This window comes from Macrosteles quadrilineatus, unplaced genomic scaffold, assembly GCF_028750875.1.
Source record: "Macrosteles quadrilineatus isolate MER2022 unplaced genomic scaffold, UCM_ALF_1.0 Scaffold_3__2_contigs__length_128488019, whole genome shotgun sequence".
Classification (NCBI taxonomy): domain Eukaryota; kingdom Metazoa; phylum Arthropoda; class Insecta; order Hemiptera; family Cicadellidae; genus Macrosteles; species Macrosteles quadrilineatus.
The window spans coordinates 8036823-8058990 of NW_026542596.1; the positions used below are offsets into that span (position 1 = coordinate 8036823).

General features: G+C 35.6%; 1 protein-coding gene across 5 annotated transcripts in view; it reads right to left on the reverse strand.

Annotated features, from left to right (window-relative positions):
- LOC128988721 (CREB-binding protein-like) overlaps positions 1-22168 on the reverse strand; it is an 80063-nt gene that overhangs the window by 18148 nt on the left and 39747 nt on the right. For 4 of the 5 annotated variants that reach the window (XM_054410303.1, XM_054410301.1, XM_054410300.1 and 1 more), the window contains 8 exons: positions 21613-21723; positions 20191-20480; positions 19615-19772; positions 17120-17224; positions 10114-10248; positions 8091-8306; positions 5995-6255; positions 67-232 (listed from right to left, as the gene is read on the reverse strand). In XM_054410303.1, the coding sequence (XP_054266278.1) occupies positions 67-232; positions 5995-6255; positions 8091-8306; positions 10114-10248; positions 17120-17224; positions 19615-19772; positions 20191-20480; positions 21613-21723 (1442 nt within the window). The remainder of the gene's footprint in view (positions 1-66; positions 233-5994; positions 6256-8090; positions 8307-10113; positions 10249-17119; positions 17225-19614; positions 19773-20190; positions 20481-21612; positions 21724-22168) is intronic. The other variant, XM_054410302.1, reaches the window with a different exon arrangement.

The window sequence follows — 22168 nt, forward strand, 5'->3', positions numbered from 1 at the left end:
GATCATATTTCATTTGAAAACGGGATTGTTTTATACCAGATAAGAAATCGATAGATCATTGCTTACCTTATAATCTAAAACTATCCTCTCGATAATTCCCTTGTCCAGCATCTTCTTGTACCATTCTTGTAATCGCTTTGGCTTTGGTATTTTTTGCTCCTGGGGATGGCAGTGGAAAATGTAGTCGTCACCTTCTGAAGGTGGACAAGCCCAGATGTGTGCCATCGTGTATCTGTTTGGCACATATTTACAGGTTAGTACTAGGGATGGAAGGGTCCCGAAATTTCGGGAATTTTTCGGGGAAAAAATATTCCCGATTATCGGGACGGGATTACATTTGACTCGGGAATTTTTCGGGACGGGATTTGGTCCGATCGTCGGCGATTTTTCCGCTTCGCGAGTGCCGATAACGCCGTTATTGCGAGCGATAGGTCCGCGAACGCAAGAGACGAAGTCGTTTCGACGATAACGCCGTGACCGCGAGTCATAACGACGATCGGGCTGTGACCGCGGAGTCATACCGACAGTCACGCCGTGACCGCGGAGTCATAACGACGATCACGCCGTGACCGCGAGTCATACCGACGATCGCGCCGTGACCGTGGAGTCCTACCGACGATCGCGCCTTGACCGCGAGTCATACCGACGATCACGCCGTGACCACGAGTCATACCGACGATCGCGCCGTGACCGTGGAGTCCTACCGACGATCGCGCCATGATCGCGAGTCATACCGACGAAAACCCCGTGACCGCGGAGTCATACCGACGATCTCGCCGTGACCGCGAGTCATACCGACGATCGCGCCGTGACCGCGAGTCATGACGACGATCGCGCCGTGACCGTGAGTCATACAGACGATCACCCCGTGACCCGCGAGTCACAAGTTTCTATAGGTACCTGTAAATTGTTACCCATTTTTTGGTTTTTATAGATCAGTGCCACAAATGGTAAAAATTGATTTTGTATGTCTTTTTTGGTAACTGCAATACAGTAGAGTTCGTGCGTTTCCTGGTGAAGCCTGGAGGGTGGGTGGTTAGTGAAGTGAAAGGTAAAACTCACACCACAGTTAAACATAGATACTTTATTAGCCAAGATCCCAAAAGTAAGTCTTCAAGCTCAAAACAACAATACAATAAAAACAAACATCAAATATGCAACATATGATAGCAATTATAAAAATACCAAACAGCACATCTTCTCTTTTCTCTTTTTTTTTAGTTTATTTGTAAAAATCTGAATCACTGTATCTAAGAGGTGGTTTTACACTTCTTTTAGGTCTGTCATTTTCATTGCTATTGTAATTATGTCCAGCATCAGTTTCAGTTCCTTGGTCTTCTTGGTATTGGTGTTCAAATCTATTTCCACCATTTTCAATAGGCCTATGCACAGCTATTATATGTCTCCTGTTCCTTCTGATCTTCCCTGCCTGTGTATTTATCAGGTAGGACCGAGGATGATTTGATTTATTCTCAACATGTCCATAACGTTTTAAATCTGGAATCCAAACTTTGTCATTTTGATCAAGCTGTGAGAGATCTCTTACACCTTTCCTTACATCGTAGTTTCTCTTATTTCTTTCCTTGATTGAAAAATCCTTCCCTTTAAACTTTTGCAATCTTTCCCTTGTTACCTGTCTGAAGTTATTTATTGACGGTAATGTTGATCGGAGCTTCCGTGAATAAAGTAACTCTGCAGGTGAAAGACCAGACTCTAAGGGTGTATTTCTATATTCTAACAATCCAAGATTTGGATCACTACATTTCGTTAGAATCCGCTTCGCTATGTCAACTGCTTTTTCTGCTTCTCCGTTTGATTGTGGATACCTTGGGCTTGATGTCACTATACGGAAACCATATTCTTCAGCAAAATTTTTAAAAATCCTGAGAAGTAAATTGCGGACCTCCATCAGCTCTTACCACATATTATGGTACTCCATGTCGAGCAAATATATTTTTCAATCTAGCAACCAAAGCTCCAGTAGTCAATGCATCCACATAAACCAGTTCAAGAAATCTAGAATAGTAATCTTGCACAACTAAATACCATTTTGCATTACATTTCAAAAGATCAATACCTAAAGACTCCCAGGGATTTTTTGGTAGTTCAGTCAACAGTAATGGTTCTGATTTGTTACTTCTTTGCTCCAAGCAAACTGGACAATTTGTTACAAGTGTAGCAATATCTGTTGAGCAGCCAGGCCACCACACCGATTCATACACTCGCCTTCGACATTTGACAATTCCCATGTGACCTTCATGTATTTTACTCAGTATTTCCTTTCTCAACGATTTTGGAATAAACAGTCTTGTGCCTAAAAGGAGGAATCCTTTACTGATGTTTAGATCAGTCCTGTACTTCCAATACACCGAATTTTTATTCCAATTGTTATTCACAATCCAGGATTTAATTCTTCCGCATTCCTCATCAGTATCCTGAGCTTCTTTGATTTCCTTGAGCCTTTTGTCAGAACAAGGAATAGCATCTAAAATACTCTGAACAAACAAATCTTGTTCCAATATGTCTTCATGTTCTTCATTTGACTTAATGGGGTTCCTAGACAAAACATCTGGTACATAAAATTCCTTTCCTTTCACATATGTTACTTTATATCTAAAACAAGCCATTCTCATTCTTAACCGCTGAAGTCTTGCCGATAAACTAGCGATTTGTTTACTTCCAAGCACCTGAACTAAAGGTTTATGGTCAGTCATAAGTTCAAACTCGGTTCCTAAAACATACTGTGAAAATCTCTCACATGCCCAAGTCAGTGCCAGTGCCTCCTTTTCTATCTGAGAATAACGCATCTCTGTCGGTGATAAAGATCTCGATGCATAGGTGATTGGTTTCCACTTTCCATCGACAAATTGTTCAATCACCCCTCCTAGGCCAAATGACGAGGCATCAGCTGCAACTCTGGTTTTACGATTTTTGTTGTAAGACACCAGAACTGGATTTGAAGAAATTAGGGATTTAATTTTATCCCAAGCACTCTTTTGAACGTCAGACCAAACCCACTGATAACCTTTCTTAAGTAAAATTCGCAATGGAGCTGTAACTTCAGCCAAGTTAGGAATAAACTTCATCAAATAATTAACCATGCCAATAAATTGCCGAAGCTCGTTAACATTATTTGGGGTTTGCATTTTCATAATGGCCTCCACTTTCTCAGGATCAGGCTTTATCAATCCATTTTCAATCAAATGTCCTAGAAATTTAACTCTGTTCACATTAATGTTACATTTATCTTTATTAAGTGTAACATTGTGTTCTCTCAATCTTTGTAATACATTTGCTAGTCGATGGTCATGTTCTTCCTGTGTTCTACCGACCACAAGTATATCATCTGCTTGGTTTACTACCCCATCCAGTCCATCCAAAACTTGGTATATCCTCTTCTGGTAAACCTCTGGGCCAGAATTAATACCGAATGGTAACCTCTTGAAAAAGAATCGCCCAAAAGGAGTTATAAAAGTCGTAAGCTTGTAACTTTCATGATGTAAGGGAACTTGAAGAAATCCATTTGTAGCGTCTAGTAATGAAAATATTTGTCCGCCTTCTAATTTACTTAGACTTTCTTCTACAGTTGGTAGTTGCCACCTTTCTCTCTGAATGCTTTTGTTGAGTTCGGTATAATCAACACATAGCCTCACTCTATCACCTGTCTTACGCGGTACAACAACAATTGGTGCACACCAGTCTGTTGGTTCTACCACTGGCTCAATTATTCCCTCAGAATGCAGTCGATCCAATTCTTCTTTGACTTTGCTCAATAATGGAGCGGACACTCTACGAGGGGCTGCCACAGCAAAGGGACGAGCATTTTGTGTTAGTGCAATTCTGTAGTTTTCCCCTTTCATTTCACCAATAGAACCAAAAACATCAGAAAACTGAGAAAATATTTGGTTAGAGAAAATCGAATCTATGTTGAACTGAATTAGGTTTAATTTCAACATTGCATTTCTACTTAAAAGTGGAGTAGGTTGTTGCTCAATGACGTAAATATCTTCTACAATAGATTTATTTCTAAAAACCAAAGTAGCAACGATCTTACCAACCACTTTCAACCTAGTTTTCCCCGGACCAAATAATATTTTACTTGTTTCACTCGTTTCCAGTTTTAATTCCTTGCAAAGATCATATCCAATTATAGAAACATCTGCTCCAGTGTCTAACTTAAAATAAATATCATGCCCCTTGACATTAAGTTTTACTTTACAAGGATTTTGTCCTCCAACCTCTTCTATGGTCAATTCCCCTAAATAGGTTTTAGGTTTTTCTAATGGTTCATTACTTTTATTAATTTCTCTCACTTCAAATCCTTTGGTACAACATCTCACATAGTGTCCCTTTATTCCACATCTGAAACATGTAGACTGATTGGCAGGACAATCATTGCTATTGTGATGACCAACAAATCCACATTTGTTACATTTACCTTTCTTTGAAAATCTTTGATCTTGACTTTTATTGCAAGAACTGTCCCTAAACCGATGTTTAGTGGATTGATTAATCCCCTTATTGACAAACTCAATTTCTGGTGATTCCCTCACTACTTTTTGTTGTTGTTTTAAACTCTCTGCTTGTCTTGCTTTCAAAATTGCTGTACTTAAAGTTAATTTTTCATCCAACTGTAAATTTTGAGAAAGTTTATCATCATTTACCCCAATTACTATCAAGTCTCTAATTAGTTCATCTTTTAATTCCCCAAGTTTACATCGCTCTGCCAGTTTGTGTAAACTATTTATAAAAGAATCAACAGGTTCCCCCTCAGACTGACGTCTTTTTAGAAATTTAGCTCTCTCATATACAATATTGATTTTGAAACCTAAGTAAGACTCAAATCTACCCTTGACAGTGTCATAACTCTGTAATTCTTCATCTTTTAATCCGAAAGATGTTAGAAGGTCTTCTCCTTCATCTCCTAGACAGTATAAAAGCATATTAACCTGATTTTCCCCGCTCTTACTGTCTAATCCTGAAGCTAATCTAAACCTTTCAAATTTTCTTATCCATCTAGGCCATTCAGAAGGTTCCCTGAAATTGAAAGGTTCAGGTGTGACAAGTTGGTATTGAACTGTACTAATTGTACTACTCACTCATTTGTCATTTGTCATTTGCTTCAGCCATGCTTAGTTCTTTCTTCTCCACAAAAGTTTATTTAACCTGACACCATGAAGTGAAAGGTAAAACTCACACCACAGTTAAACATAGATACTTTATTAGCCAAGATCCCAAAAGTAAGTCTTCAAGCTCAAAACAACAATACAATAAAAACAAACATCAAATATGCAACATATGATAGCAATTATAAAAATACCAAACAGCACAGTTAGAGTGGCTCTAAACCGGTTTTGTATGGGCTTCAACCCTACCCCCAGGCTTCATCCCTACCCCCAGGCTTCATCAGGAAACGCACAAACTCTACTTTCTTTTTATGAACAGAAAAAAATCCCGTCCCGTCCCGTCCCGAAAATCGAGAAGGAAATAAAAATCCCGTCCCGTCCCGTCCCGAACTAAAAATTCAATCTCGTCCATCCCTAGTTAGTACACAAATAAAACTAGAATACCAAGTAATCACATTCCATTGCATATATTGTGTTTTTAGGGTACAAACTGTTAAGTACTCAGTGTAATTTCCTGTTCTACTGTAAGAGTGGAATGAGTAGAATTAGCAGCAGTTGTATGACTAAATGCTTTTTTGTCAGTTGAACTTGAAATGCTCCCCAAAGCTGTATATTGTGTTTAGTGTTAGTGTATAAAGTTCATAGGCCAACTTCATTTTGTAACATTTTTTTAATAAACTCCTTTTGCACATTGGACATAAAGTTTTAAGTAGACCTCAATTTGATATCAACAGGGAAAAAGAGTACTGTGACCTTTAATTTGAGACCAAGACAGGAGAGGGTGGCCTAAAACTTTGACAACACATTTCAACTTGTAATTCTTGTAATCCAGAAAAAAGAGCAAAGAAAAACGAAATAACTAGCCTACCCAAGTTGTTTGACATAGTCCAGATAGCCGAGTAAGATCTCATGGTAAACAGCAGTCCTGAACTGCCTCGGCCTGAAGAAGTGAACTGAGTCCAGGTATGCGATGTACACCCGCCTCGTGTTGGGGTTGGGACACTCGGAGCCATATTCCTGCACGTGCATGCCAAAGAAACAAACGTCTGTGCCGTCGATGTCTTCAAAGGCAAACAAAGCTTTCGCCCTGTATGGGAACTGTTCTGGCAGATCACCGTTTTCCACAAACCTAAAAAGATCACACAGAATTAGTAACCCTATAATGTAATTGCTAAGAAATATGTGAAAAAGAATAAATTGTATTGGACACACAAACACCTGCCACAAAACTCTTTTTTTCTAGAGTATACTGTAACATATCTCTATATGTTTCTCTAAGACCACAAACTCTAATGTTATTATAAAATGAAATTAATCACCTTGCATAATGTAGGCCTACGGCATTTGATTGGTCACAAAGTCAGTTACGTAGGTATTTGAACTTCAGATTGGATTTTGAGTCTGTTAGATAGGTACTCAACAAAAGAGGTTTAGACTATTAACTCTACTGTTACAGGGTGCATACTAATTTTTAAAAGTAAAACTCCAGGTTTTTTCTAGGATTTTCCTGGCTTTTAAAAGTTTTTCCAGGTTCCCCCGTGAATGATTCCAACGTGAACATTATATTAATTTCCGCGTAAATGTTTTGTTCCACTTAAACTATAACCAATTTATGACTTGCAGCTTAAGTATCCATCAATATACATAACATTTGTATATTACTAATTGTCCCATTTAAGTGAGCTAGAGTTGAAAAAATTATAATAAGCCTTATTATAGTAATCATTTTCATTATCATCATTACTAAGGCCACGAAAACAATGTTTCTCTCGATAGCAGCATATTCCATTCAATTCAAACAATTTTACTCATCCAAATCTTAAATTAATTACAAAATCCCAAGTGCCATGCACGCGCGGGATGAAAAACATACATTTTTATTAATACTGACTAAAACAATTTATTTTCTTGTTGCTGGCAGCAAACAGTTCATGTTTCCTTCTTTATCACTTTTACAGAACAGTGCGTAGACATTTTCTCTTGCAACAGTTTTAATTATATAAATACCACTTATGTTAAAAATAAATAAATTAGAATAAATTTAATAAAAACAAGCATTTTTTGAATTACAATACATTCTACATGCAAATCCTGCATAATACTTAATATTATTTCTATTGTTGACAAAAAGATTATATAATCAGCAGCAAAATTCTGAATATCTTCCACAGTCGTGTGACGGAAACCTCTTCCCCGATCGCGTGAAAATTATAAAAATCTTCCGTGGCCGTGTAGACGTCATCGTCATCTCCCGCGGTCACGGAAACGTCATCATCTGCAGTCGCGGCAAAATTATGAAAATCTTCTGGGGCCGTGTAGATATTATCATTGAATCCCAGCGGTCATGGAAACGTCACTATTCATTGTCATCGGCAATTGCGGCAAAATCGTGAATATTTCCTGTGGCCGTGTAGACGTCATCGTCATCTACCGCAGTCACGGAAACGTAATCGTCTGCAGTCCCGGCAAAATCACGAAAATCTTCCGCGGCTGTGTAAATATCATCATTGAATCCCGCGGTCATGGAAATGTCATCGTCGTCTCCCACGTTTACGGAAACGTCACCCTGGCAAAACCATTAACATTACCCGCGGCCGTGTACACGTCATTATCGTCTTTCGCAGTCACGGAAACGTGTTCGTCGTCTTCTGCGATCGTGGCAAAATCATGAAAATCTTCTGCGGCCGCGTGGACGTCATCTTTGTCTTCCGCGGTCACGGAAATGTCATCATATTCTATCACGTGAACTTCTCACATGCGTTACACGATTGCAATCTTCTTCTGGGGCTAAAATGTGAATCCCGGAATCGTTCCAAAAATCCCGGCTTTTCCCAGTTTTCCCCAGGTCCCTTCTAATTCAAGGTTTTTTCCCGGTTGGTAAAAACCTTGTGTTAATTAAATTGTAAAATGAATTGAATTGCTTTGCCTAATGAATGGATAGCCTCTGATTGTTTAGGTACTCACTTGTTCCTCATGCCGGGCTTCACCTCCACTATTTTGTCCGAGCTGGCAACCACCCTAATGGCCACTTCCCCAGCTCCTGCCTCTTTCTTCTTCAAGAAATTATTTACTCTTGTCTCTATATAAGTGCCCAATTTTGTCACTGGTAATCTTTTGGCGTTAAATTTGTTATCTTTTCGTTTTTGTGATTTCTTTTTAAGGCAATTTTCACAAGCAAACCTGAAAAAAAAACATTTGTTAATGAACATATATATCTCTTTAATTTACAACATGAGTATAAATAAAATAATACAACATAATTATTATTTAATGAGATATGATACAGGCAACAAAGAGTTAAGTGCTAGATAATAGATAGGCCTTTTACAAAAACAGAGATTTTTACTTTTTCAAATTAATGATGTTGAGATAAAATACAACAGTTCTCGAGATAAGCATGCATTTTTTGTACTTTAAAAATTATATTCATTGATAGTATCACACCAAAAAAACAAAATGGTACTTAGGTTTGCTGCTACTGGGAACATATTGAGGTGTGTTTTTTTATTGCAATGTTGATAGCTTCGTATTAAATAAAAATTGCCTGATTTGATTAAAATATATCCATAAACAACTAAGCAAACTACAACAGTTTATTTATTCCCCATAAGAAAAACATGGGAATTTGAAATTTATAATTTTGTAAATTATCTCTGTAACCACTGGGCATACAACAACGCTTCAATATACAAAATTATTTGTTTTTTTAAGCTGAACAAAATGGGTTGGGGAGAAATTATAAAATGTTTGTTTTAGGGTCAAAAATGGGAAAAATCAATTTTTAACCCATAAAACCCCTTTCCCAAAGTCCCAACCTAATAACCTGTGTAAATATCATCATTGAATCCCGTGTGTCACGGAAACGTCATAGTCGTCGTCCACCATCACGGCAAAATCATAAATATTTTCCCCGGCCGTGTAGACGTCATAGTCGGCTCCCACGTTCACGGAAACATCACATTAAACAATAAACAAATCCATAATGTTCTTAATGTTGAAATTTGGTACGAACTTGTAAACCTGCATTTATTTGAACGAGTTCGTGAACCAGCATGTTATGGGGTAAAAATTGGTTTTTCTCATTATGTAGAGCTTAAAAAAACTAATCATTTAGTGTATTGAAGCGTTATTATGCGCCTAATGGTTACGGAGAAAATATAAAAAATATTTAAATTTGAAATTCCCATGTAATTTTTATGGAGAATTAGTAAACTTTTGTTGTTTGATGTTTAAGAGTATATTTTGATCACATTTGGAAAATGCATTTATTTCATACTAAACTATAATTATTTTACAAAAAAAAAACCTCCCTGTTGCAGCAAAATTAAGAGTATTGGTTAAACTAATGCTATTTAAATAGAGAATAAATGGATATTGTTAAGGAGTCATTTTAGTGTAAATCCAATTCTAAGCAAATGGAAATTTGCTTAGTCTGCAGGTTTGCTGCGGCGGGGGTATTATTATATAGATGTGTTAAAAATATGTCTCAGATTTAAGAACCAAAAAAACTTACTGAAACTGTTGACATTTTAAGTCATTATTATTTGGTACTCAATAAATAGCGAAATAGCCATCAATGTCATAACAAGAAAACTTCTTTATTACAACTTGTATTTTATTCCTCTAAAATTGTATGACTTAGCTGAATTGAAATTTGCATTATGGTATTCTCAACACCTTTTTTTAAACAATTTTGAAACGTTTTATTTATTCATAAGAAGTTAAAAGAGAGTCACATATTCATGTTATTATGTCAGAGTCAGGAGTCCAATTTCTTTCAGTATTGATTACGTTATGAAAATGTTATTAAAAAACAGGCCTCCTGTATATTTTTGGAATAATAACCGGGCAAGTAAAAACACATTTAGGTTTTAGAATCCGGGTTCAATTTTTTTAGTTTTGGTTCCATGATTTAAAATTCCTGGTTTTGACCATCACTTAGGTTTATTATTACTGTATTACAGTACCATAAACTGATACAACTTACCCTTGTGGCCAGATAGCCTCCATGTGTAAACAGCAGATCTGGTGCACTTTGCGGCCACAGTCCGAACACTCCACAAACGGCTCCAGCTCCAAGTGATCGTTCTTCATCTCTTTGAACTGGTCCTTTTTGATTACACTATAACAACAAATTGTCAGACAAAATAATCACTAGGACCTAAAATTACTCTTTTTAGCATCGTTTTAACGACAAAAGTAATATAGAAGTTGGGAAATGAACAAAGTTTTGAACAAAAGATTTTAACCCATGTGATTAACTATATTTTTGACGAAAACTGTAAAAATATTAAAATATATTAAATAAAAATGTTATGAACAAATTTTAATTTAAAAATTTTAAAGAAAAAAAAACACCTGCTGAAAGTCAATGCAATACAGGAGCGTGTTGATGTTGCGTATTCTTTGCGAAGGCGTTTTTATTTAATTATTAATTCTTTACATGGAAATATTGCTTCAATCGTTATAGGATTTTTTTGACATAGCAAATGATGAGAAGTTTTGTAAATGTAGGCAGTGTGAGACATAGCCAAAATAAGTCACTCCAAAACCATTCTAAAAATAACACAAGACTTAAAAATTGTTACTTGATACTAAACTAGCAATACTGTTGTTTTAGACATATAAATTTGATATTTTTCAAAGTTGAACTATATATTAACTGATATCTCCAATCTCCATGTTTTCTATGCGGAAGAGTAATTTTTAATCAGTTAGGCCTTATTATTATTTTTTTATACAGGTGTTTTTATTAATGTTTTTAATAAAAGATTTTAAAAGATTTTTTAAGTATATTTCTGTCTATTATTATTAGTTTTGTATTTAACCAGTCTATCATGAATCAGTAGGTATTTAAAAAATGTTTAAAAAAATCTGGATAAAATGTGGAACGTGCATTTCCTGTCATGTAAGAGAAGGGAAATCCCGTCTCGATCTTGTCTCAAAATTTTATGAGAAATAAAAAATCCCGTCTCGTCTCGATCTAAAAATCCATATCTCGTCCATTCCTAATTTTTTAGTGTTCCAGCAAAGCTGAGAAGACAGATTGATGTATAATTGAAAGTAAATAAATATAACGTGAGAAATACACAAAGAAACAGTAGAGCATTACAAAGCATTATTATCACTTGAATGTATATTTATTTAATGGGTTGGCACTACTGTTGCCGTAGACGATAGAAGTGGTTTCACACTGTCTCCAGTTTTAATACGCTTTTATCCGAGTTAATGGTTAAACATTTTCTTATCAGTAGTGATAACCATAGTTCAGAACAAGTATTATCAGTTTAAGTTATATTTCCAGCGAGGAACTAGTTATAAACATTATTATCCGAACAACAGTTTCGAGGCCGAGTCAACGTGGTCGTGTCGTGCCGGAGCAAACGGGTTAGTCTAGTGCAATAGTGTATAACGGTGATCGAACAGCGACCGATGTTTTGTGTTTTTATTACAAGACGTTAAAATTGTGAAAGTGTTCTTAATGAGCGGTTCAAAAATTGAAGACTATTTCACACCTGCAGCGCCGAGGGGAAGTAAACGTCACCGAAAATACACGTCACCTGAAAGCCCGGTCGACAGCGGGGATAACCTCAACATGGGTGTGGAGAAGGTCGGGGACATGCCGCTCGAGCAGCTAATGAAAGGTTTGAGTGATCTGTTGGATAGGAAATTGGACCAAAAACTAGGGAATTTAGCTACTAAAGATGACCTGTGTAGTATAAACAATAAGGTGCAGGAACTGGTAATTGAGAATGAATCGCTAAGGGATCAAATCTGTGAGCTTAGGCGTCAGGGAAAATTTGTGCATGACAAACTTATTGACTTAGAAGGGAGGTCTAGAAGGAATAATTTAATATTCAAAGGCCTTAAGTTTAGTGGGAAACGTCCAGATTGTAAACAAATTATAAAAAACTTTTGCCGAGAAGTGTTGGGCATCGATAAATTGTGGGTTAATAGGGCTCATACAATTGGGAAAGAGGGAAACTCTATTATTGCTCACATTCCGGAGGACGCGGATATAGACTACATATTGACCCAGGCTAGGACTTTGAAAGGAACTAACTATATCATACATAGAGACTTTCCGCAAGAAATAAGGGTTAAACGGTCGCGTTTAGTGGCAGTACGAGCAGAAATAGACAAGTTAGTTGGAGGACTTAAGATGCCACTTGTCCATGATCACCTGTACGTGAAGGGCACGCGTTTTACCTGGGAAGACAACACACTGAAAGCTGGACGAGTTGAAGGAGCCCGAGAACTGATGAAACTATTCCGACATGACTTCTCGGACTTCCTCACCAAACTGTCTCGACGGGGCACGGAGAAGGACGACGACGAAGAGGAGCCACAACGGATGACGTCTCAAACATATGCGGAGGCTGCAGCCATGGACACGGGCGCGGGACCTAGAGAGTCATTGCCGGGGGCACCTGAGGCGGCGCAGACCACGACTCCTCAGCAGGTCGTCGTGTGAGGGGACTACGCCAAACCTTCTGAGAACCAACGGCAGGACGGAGACAGCGCTGTGCAAGTAATGGGACATGGTATAGGAACCTTTAAGGTACTTTCATATAATATATGTGGGCTGAAAAATAGAATTATTGATGACAGTTTAGTTGATTTTTTATGTAAATATGATTTATTTTTCCTAACAGAAACATTTTTAGTTAAATCAGACGAATTTTTTATTAGAGACAAATTAAAATGTTTTAAGTTGTGTATTAAATTTGCTGAAAGGATAGGTAATGTTGGCAGATATAGCGGAGGTGATATTATTGGGTTAAACTTGAATTCACCTTTCCAGAAAAATTTTACTTTTGTTAATGAACATGAACTAAGTTATGTAAAGGCGAGTTTCAATGGTGTTCAAAAATCCTTAAATTTCATACCTTTATATTTGAATTACAATAAGTGGGAACAGAGTTTTAGTGATATTGTTGAATATTTAAATAGTAATGAAATTGGGAATTTAATATTTTTTGGAGATCTGAATGGACGAATAGGTGATGAACAGGGTTTTGAAAATGGTGAAATAAAAAATGTAAATAGTTATTTAGATAGTGGTAGGAAGTCAAAAGACAAAACCATAAACAGAAGGGGGAATAAGCTATTAGAATTGTTTGACAATAGAGGATTAATCGTTCTAAATGGAAGGTCAGCTAGTGATAAGGAGGGTGAGTTTACTTTTATAGGGGCGATGGGCTCGTCTGTTATAGATTTGGCAACTGTGTCATTGGATTCCTTGCATTTAGTGAAGGACTTTAGAGTAGTGCCATATCCAGGGTCCGATCACCTACCGATCGAAATTATTCTGTCAGTTGATGAAAGAAATAGTAGCATAGGGAGAGAGGTTAATACGTCAACTTTGTTACCAAAATTAAAGTGGTCGGATGAGGATCAATCGAAATACAAAAGTCGGGTATTACTTAATTTGACCAACGTTCAGATAGGAAATGATAATCAGGATAATATAGACAATTTGACTAAGTGCATTGTTAGATCGGCAAAACATAAAACTCATACAGCGGTAAAAAACAGGTTTGTAAACAAGCAAAAGTGGTTTGATTTTGAGTGTTTAGCCGAGAGGAAAAAGATGTTTAGATTGCTTAGTCTTTTTAGAAAAACTGATTCGAACTTGGTTAAAAGTAACTATCTTACTCAAGTAAATATATACAAAAAATTGTGCAAGTTAAAAAAGAAGTTATATAACGACAAAATTATTTCAGATTTGAACGATAATAATACAGATAGTAAAGCTATGTGGCAAGCAATTTTAAATTTTAAGAGAAAGTGCAGTAACGCAGTAGGAAATATAACGACGAACAAATGGATAGAGCATTTTAGCGCCTTGCTTAACCCCCCGCTTGTGGCAGGTGAGATGAGCTATGCAGAACCTTTCATAGATAACGACCGATTAGACAGCGATTTCACCTTGGTAGAGATAAAGGATGTATTGGCCGTGGTCAAGGCAGATAAGGCCCCAGGAGCTGATAGAATTCCTTACGAGTTTTACAAAAACGCACCTGATCATTTTCTAAACACATTATTATCAGTCTATAATAACATTTTCAAAAGCAATAAAATCCCTAAAAGTTTTAAGGAGTCCATAATTTATCCATTACACAAAAAAGGCAATATAGATTTAGTGGAGAACTACAGAGGTTTATCTTTTATAAATTGTGTAGCTAAATTATTTACCAGTATGTTAACGAATCGATTACAAAATTGGATCAATGATAACAATATTCTAACAGAGTTTCAAGCAGGTTTTCGGAAGGGTTACTCGACAATTGATAATATATTTAACCTAAGTTGTATGGTCAAACTAAGGCTTGCGCAGAAACAGGGTAAACTTTACTGTTTTTTTGTTGATTTTAGTTCTGCGTTTGATACGATTGACCGCAAGGCATTGTTCTACAAACTGTCAACGCTTGGAGTATCTACGCGCGTGATTAATAATATTAGGAGTTACTATGACGAGACTTTTGCTAGTGTGTGGTGCAAGGAGGGAGTTACAAACAGTTTCGTTACAAGGACAGGTCTGAGGCAAGGATGTAATCTCTCACCTACCCTTTTTAGCCTATTTTTAAATGATTTGCCAGAAGCGTTAGGAGGAGGGTGTAGCTTTAGCGGGGAAAAAGTAAATTTATTAATGTACGCCGACGACATTATACTCCTCTCGCCGACGGGAACTGTCCTTCAACATATGATAAACAAATTGGAGGCTTATTGTAATACATGGAACCTAAACGTTAATTTAAAAAAATCTAAAATTATGGTATTTAGGAATGGCGGAAAGTTAAAAAAAGAGGACAAGTGGTGGTACAAGGGTAAAACGATTGAAGTAGTAAATCAGTACAAATATTTAGGAATAAATTTGACAAGCACATTATCATGGACCTTACACTTCAAAGAAAAGTGTAAAATGGGTAAATTTGCTCTAAATTCAATTTGGGACAGGTTGATTTCTAATAGAAATGTACCCATTACTTCCAAAACTGTTTGCTTTGAGTCGATAGTTAAGGCTATAATTTGTTACGGGGCTCAAGTGTGGGGTTTTATAGATAGTGAAATTGTCGAGTCAGTCCAAAAACTGTTTATAAAAAGATTGTTCAGATTGCCTTCTAACACTCCTAATTACATACTATATATAGAGACGGGTGCTGATAAAATTTTTTTCCAAACTTTAAGAACAAATATAAATTATATAGTTAGAGTGTTATCTTTGCCTAATAATAGATTGCCTAGAATATTAGCAAAACAGGTTATTGAAAAACATATATTTTGGTGCAGACATTGGGAAACCGTTGGGAAAACTCATGGCTTAGAAATAAATTTTAAAACTCAGGATGTCAGCGTATTGGCGATACAGTTAGGATCGCTGGCAGAAGCCATTAAAATCAAATGGAAGGATGAATGTGTAGGCCGAGCTAGGACATCTGTTTATCACAAACAGCTATTGCGAGTCGACCTTGAACTAGGAGATAAGAGTCCCCTTGCCTTCAGCGATGTTGAACTAATTTCTTGGGCGATTAAAGCTAGGGCAGAGCTGGTAAATTTAAATTATAAACCCTGGACCGAACAAAATTTTATTTGCTCATTATGCAATCTTGAAGAGTACGAAACTACCTTTCACTTCATTGCCGTCTGTCCAATTTTGGGTAATATTAGAAGGTCTTGGTTAGGAAGCAACACTTTGAGTGAAGTAGAATATTATCAATATCTAAACGGGAAGGATTGGCGTATCTTCACAAAATACATTAGAGAAGCTTGGAAGTATAGATGGAATCTTATAAGCGAGTTTAATTTCTAAATTTTAGGTAAACAAACAAAAACAAAAAACCTTGAAACTCGTTTATTTTTATCTGATTACGTTTAATTCTGTATTATGTTTTGTTATCTATTGAGTACTCTAATTGTGTTTTATTATTATTTTATTTATTGTATAAAAATGTTCATTTCTTTTGTGCTAAATGTTGTTTAAAAACTATTTTAGAAGGCAAAGATTGTGTCAACCAAACAGACGGTTGTTATCAACCATTGTTTAAAAGTGTTATGTTTTTGGATGTACATATTACCTTATCGTTTAATAAAGCACTTACTCATTTCATTTCATTTCATTTCATTTCATTATATTTATTTAATAATTCACTTTAGGCAAAAGATAATACCTTGAATTTTTTAAATTGAATTTATTTGATCCTAGTTAATTTTTATATTATATTTGTACAGTATGGTAACTTTTCAAACAAATAGAAGCTATGTTAGAAGTATTATTTTTAAATGAAGAAGGAGAGATAGTTAACACTAAAAGCTATTTTTTGGTGATTTTTCTAACAAAGTTTTTTCAATAACTCGAAGTTTAAAATGTGTAAAAACTGGATATTTTTAGTAAAGCATATTTTTCATGAGGTTTGCAAAATGTTCTGTTGTGAGCAAAAATACACGGAATAATTGTAAAATATTTATTGTATTCTATAAATATTGACATTGAATTATTGTAGATAAAATAAAAGGATTACCTTATCTAACCTAACCACAGTTGGAACTGTGGTTGCCTAATGATAAGGAGAAATCCTTTATTTTATCAAAAATATATTCCAACCAAATTCCAACCCAAGGGTCACAATAAATAACATTGAATTGTGTGAAGACCCATAGAACAATACCATATTGTATTACAGATCTGTAGCATAATACAGCAAGAGGGTGATTAAAAAATCCATATATAAATCCCAAAGTACGGTACCCATGAACTTTTGAAAAAAACTACAAGTCACACCCCCATAAACCATATAGGTACTTAAAATGCTCATAATGACAAGAGACCTTGCGCAAAACCATCCATTATTTCATAAATTACCCTTTAAGGCCGTAATTCCTTTCAGAAGGGAACTTTCCATTTACCTAATAATGTTAAAAATACTTCATCTGTACTTAAACAGTTAATTTTTTGCCCTACTTTCTGTGTTATTCTGGTCGGCAATACTTACGTCTGTGGCTGGGTGGGATCGTCTCCCAAGGTGACAGTGTCTCCGGGTATGTCGTTGAAGCACTTCTGGCAGAAAGTGTATCTATCCGACACAACACCGTAGCTTCTTTAGTACCAACCAAGCAAGAAACAGAAAAATATGTAAGCAAGTGGGGTAGTGCGAGGTGCAGAACATGGTGCAGTCAGACAAACAGGTCAGCTCTTACATCAACAACGAAAAGTTGGGCATTCAATACTGTTACAAATGAATGAATGGAAGAAAATGTAATTATTATAATTTTAATGTCAAAGAAAGATTGAAACACGGATTAAACTTAGATTTTGTCATCTACCTGATAAAGGTAGGCTATACCATACTCTACATTAACCCTGGGACTGCCCTGACCTGATTTATGCCAAACTGCTTGGTGCCCTGGCAATTTTGACCATTTTGCAGAGTTGTTTATGACAATTCTCAGAGCCTTAACTACTGTTGATAACCTAGTCATATTTATACTTGTTTTGTTCAGAAAAAGAAGGACATTTAGAATAACATAAAATAAGAGGAATTCCTTGTTTTCCTATTTTTTTTTTATAATTTTTAAAAGTAGAGACCTAGCATTTTTACAACAATTTTTTTTACGGACAATCTAAGATATACAAAATGTAGGCAATTTATTTCCCTACGTGGAAATGTGATTGATTTGCATAAGATTTTTTTTTAAAGTACAGAAATTGGGGAAAATCAACAAAATTGCGCTGTAGATTTTAAAAATAAAAGTAAAATCAGAAGTATAGGACTTGCTTAAATTGTTATATTTGTAATTTATTCAGAATAATGTATCATATTGTACAATATAATAACTTTTTTATGACTTTATATGATTGAAAAACAAAATTTTGGTTTTGCAGAAAAAAAATTAGTCATTCAAAGTTAGAGTTGGCCAGTTGATAAAACAGCTGATTTCAAAAATTTATTTCTCAAGACTTCCTAACGTCATATTACAAAGTTTTCTTTATGAAAATAAAGTACAACTCATGTTCATTCCAATGTGACAAACCGCTTTCTGTTTGGGCCAAAATAAAGATTTCACAAATTTATTACAAGAAAACATGTTTTACAAGATTTTGTCGATCGCGACTCGAGAATTTTTCGCACGCTAAATTTCGTTCAAATTATAATAGCAGTTATATTGATCCGTTACAGACTACGAAGTTTGTTTATATATGAAAATTAAAGTTTTGAATCTCCTCTTTTTAACGGTATTAAAATTATTACGCTACTGGAACATTTTCATTGTGTAATAAGTGTAAAAAAAAAAATCCATACCGCCTTTAACAGCGGTTGGACATTTGGCACACACATGTTATCGGCGGAAGGCAGTTCTAGGGTTAAAAAACAATTTACAGGGTGTTTGATAAAGTACCGTACCCAACAACTTTGTTAGCTTGAAGAAAAAGTCATCTATTCCATGACAGGCATTGTTTAATAACAGGTGATAAGGTATAAATCTTTGTTTAATTATTCATTTTGTCAAAATTAATATTTATTTCATGAAAATTGAGTGGTGGAGAGGGTTACTCCGATTGTTGATCCCTAAAATAAATGTTGGAAAGGAACACAATTTAAGTTTTGACAAATTCCCAAGATCAAAATCAAATTTAGCAGCCTTAACTCTAAAGAATGTGGCCCATAAGTATTTTACCCAAGGCACATGAAAAAAGAACACATTTTCTAAGAAATCTCAATTAAACCTAATCAGCAAAAATGAAAGTAAACCGGATGTATTAACTAAGGTATATGATGATGTCCAAACCAAAACTTTTAGTGAAACAAATAAAGCCAATGAAAGACAAAGTTGTAGTACTTTTTGAAACACCTTTACTTGAGGTTTACCATAAGATTACGTTTTGAGGGATGAAGAGCGGACCAATAAAATCACACATGCATAAACTTGACCAATCATTCGTCACACTCTAACACTGCCAAGCAAGGTTAACAGGTGTGTGATTATGACAACTTTGGTTGAAATGCAAGTGAGAATCTTACTAACTAGACACACTATTTTTTTTGCTATCAATGACAAGTTACAACAATATTTTCAACATACTAGTAAGTCAGTTGGAAACTGCTAACACATTATAAAATGAAACTAAAAAATAATAAATGTTTTAAGTATTAGCTATGAGACTGTAGGAAATTGTACTAAAACGCCGTATTTTATATTTTAGTTATCTTTTAAGTTTCCAAAAGTGACTAAGTTCACCAAACACACACTGAGTTCTCTATCCCCTTTTGTTCAAAATTCAAGAGAAAAAAATCAAGAAGCTTAACAGAGTCGATAAAAGGATAATCTACAGTACCTCCTAAAGAAGTCATAAATTAGGTCAAAATATGACAGTAATATTTCGTAACCTTTTTTTAGTGTCCATTAGCTCCTAGACTAAATTTTCCAAGGTAAGCTCTACTGTATCTGAACCCTGTCCTTTTATAAACATGATTCATGCAACACTAACCTGTTCTGATAGCTGTAGTATTTGGCATCTCTTGGGATGGTACACAGCTGTTTGCCGTAACAGCATAAAACTTGAGGGTTGAACGTATATTTGCGGCCACAACAGTAGCCTAAAGCTTGCATCACAGGGTCTATCTCCACTTCAAACACTTCGGATAACTATAAACAAAGTAATCAAGAGTTAGGAGGATATATATTTAGAGAGCTAAGACATAAGTTACAGGTTTAAACCAATTTACCAAGTTTTTCAATGAGTAAATTTTACGATTGATTAGACCGTTTCAACTATAAAACCATCAGGGTATGCTGAAATCCCTTAATATAAATAAGCCAGCAATAAGAGGGACAATTTCAGGTTTAAAGTATTTAAAAAAAGAGGTTTCTAATTTTTTCTATCTGTGTTCGATTTGTGTGATTTTTTATACCTAATGACAACATGCTTAGTTTACAACTACTTAAATGTAAGTAAGGCTTATAAACTCAAAAATTAAATTAGACCATCTAAAATGTTATTTGATATAAAAATTGGTTTTAAGCAACCCTTGCGACTCAACTTACATCAAAGTCAGGCACACACCTTTGTACAATATCTATAGACGCGGGAGCTCTTCCTATTGTAGAGCCAGGCGTTGTCGAACATGAGCCAGACATCATCCACGTACTCCCACGGGTCTGAGTATTGGCCTGTGTCCAGCTTACGCTTAATAGTGCTCAGGTCCATTGGCCGCTTGACAATCTCAAAGTACTCTGGGATGCCGAGAGACTGTGGGTCTACAGGCTGACGGAACGGCAAAGACTCTGGGTCCTGGCGGTACAGCTTCTCCAGCGTAGGCATCAGAGCCTGTCTAAGCTCATCAGGTTTGAACACTGCAACATAACATGTTTGGTTCTAAAACTCGTATCTGAGTTAAACATTAACAATAGATTAATAGGGCTACTATCCTTATATAATAGCAGTTACCCGGCGCGTGTTGCTGCGCTAACGACTATTATTTTAAATGGTAATTTGTTCTTTAGGATAAATAATAAAAATGTATACCAAAAACAAAAATATAATATTTATTTTATTTAATTACCAGTGGATAAACAATGTTTTTTGTTTTTCCATTAGGTGTATAAATAATATATAAGTCTTAATGCGTATAATCCGCATGACCAAAATGTAAACAAATCTGTGGAGGGATCTTTAAAGGCTTCTGGGGCAGAGCCCTAAGGGAATTTACTTTGTTTTTCTTTTGATAACTCATATACAGACCAAGACATTTCTTTGGGCACCTCTACCAAGTTTCTAAGCCCAGCCATTCTCTCAAATTAGTGGAGACAAAGTTTCCGAATAACTATTTAGATTCCCCCATGTTAATCTTATGGGAGAAAACCCAACTTTGATGGAAGATCCTGCCCAAACTAATAAAGATTTAAAAAATGAAAAACACTTTGCAAAACTACAGACCAGGGCCATTTTTTTTGACACTTTTATCATTAAAATCGGTCCAAAAAAGATTTGTAACCATATAACTTTGAAGATTTGGCGAATACTTAAACTACCTATTTAGGCCTAGGCCTACTTTATCGCAACTACTCGACTCCACTCGACACTCAAGTTTTTACTCAAATACTTGACTCGAATTGAAATATCACTACTCGCCCACCCATACATTTTTCTGTTTGCAAAATGGTTGACTTTACTTCAAGATTAGTAATTAGGTAATGCTTTGCAAAGTCTTATTTAATAGTAAGATAATTTTTTTTATACACACAATTGAATAAACTGTCATTGAGTTTTGGAATGTCTTTAGGTTTGTCCAATGTAATAATTGTCACAATCACTGCTTATACATTTCAGATCTGTCGTAAACCTTTGTCCTAAAGTTTGTTAGAGGCTTTTCTACAGCTGAGTTTTACTAGAGCCACTATTGCCAATAATTCCTTAAATTACCACATAAATTAATGAGACACACACACATATTTAAATAACACAGTAAAATGTAATACTACTTACGGCACTTTTTCTTTTTGTCACTTCCTTGCACTATAGGCTCGATGGGAACTGGTGGTTTGATATCTGCTTCTGTTTTAGGAGATCTCGGCTCCTCTTTGATTGAAACTTCTTCTGTAATGTTAATTAAAATTAGCACTCTAGTGAATGAGAGGCATAGAGCTGCAAGTTTAATTCATCTACTTTAAAACATGATTGTATTGAAGCATGCAAACTACTGAAATCTCTTCTATATTATGATATAGTAAAGTCTCAATTTAAAGAGCCGTCGGGTTAGCGTCGTCTGTTGTCGTAACTGATCAGTAAATGTTTCGTGTCCGTAACGTGTTTTGTGTCGTGTGTAAATGTTTTATTTATTTTTACTTGTTAAATATGACGCTCTTCATATGAAGAAAGAAGAAGTCCTTGTACCGCCTGATGATGACTCCACATAGGAGTCGAAACTAGTTGCAACTGCAATTAAATGGATTGCTTAATAGCAGGTATTTAAACCTTTTTAATCTCAATTTAAAGAAATAAATATTTCAAATAATTTTTACTCCCCTGAAAAACCTGTCCA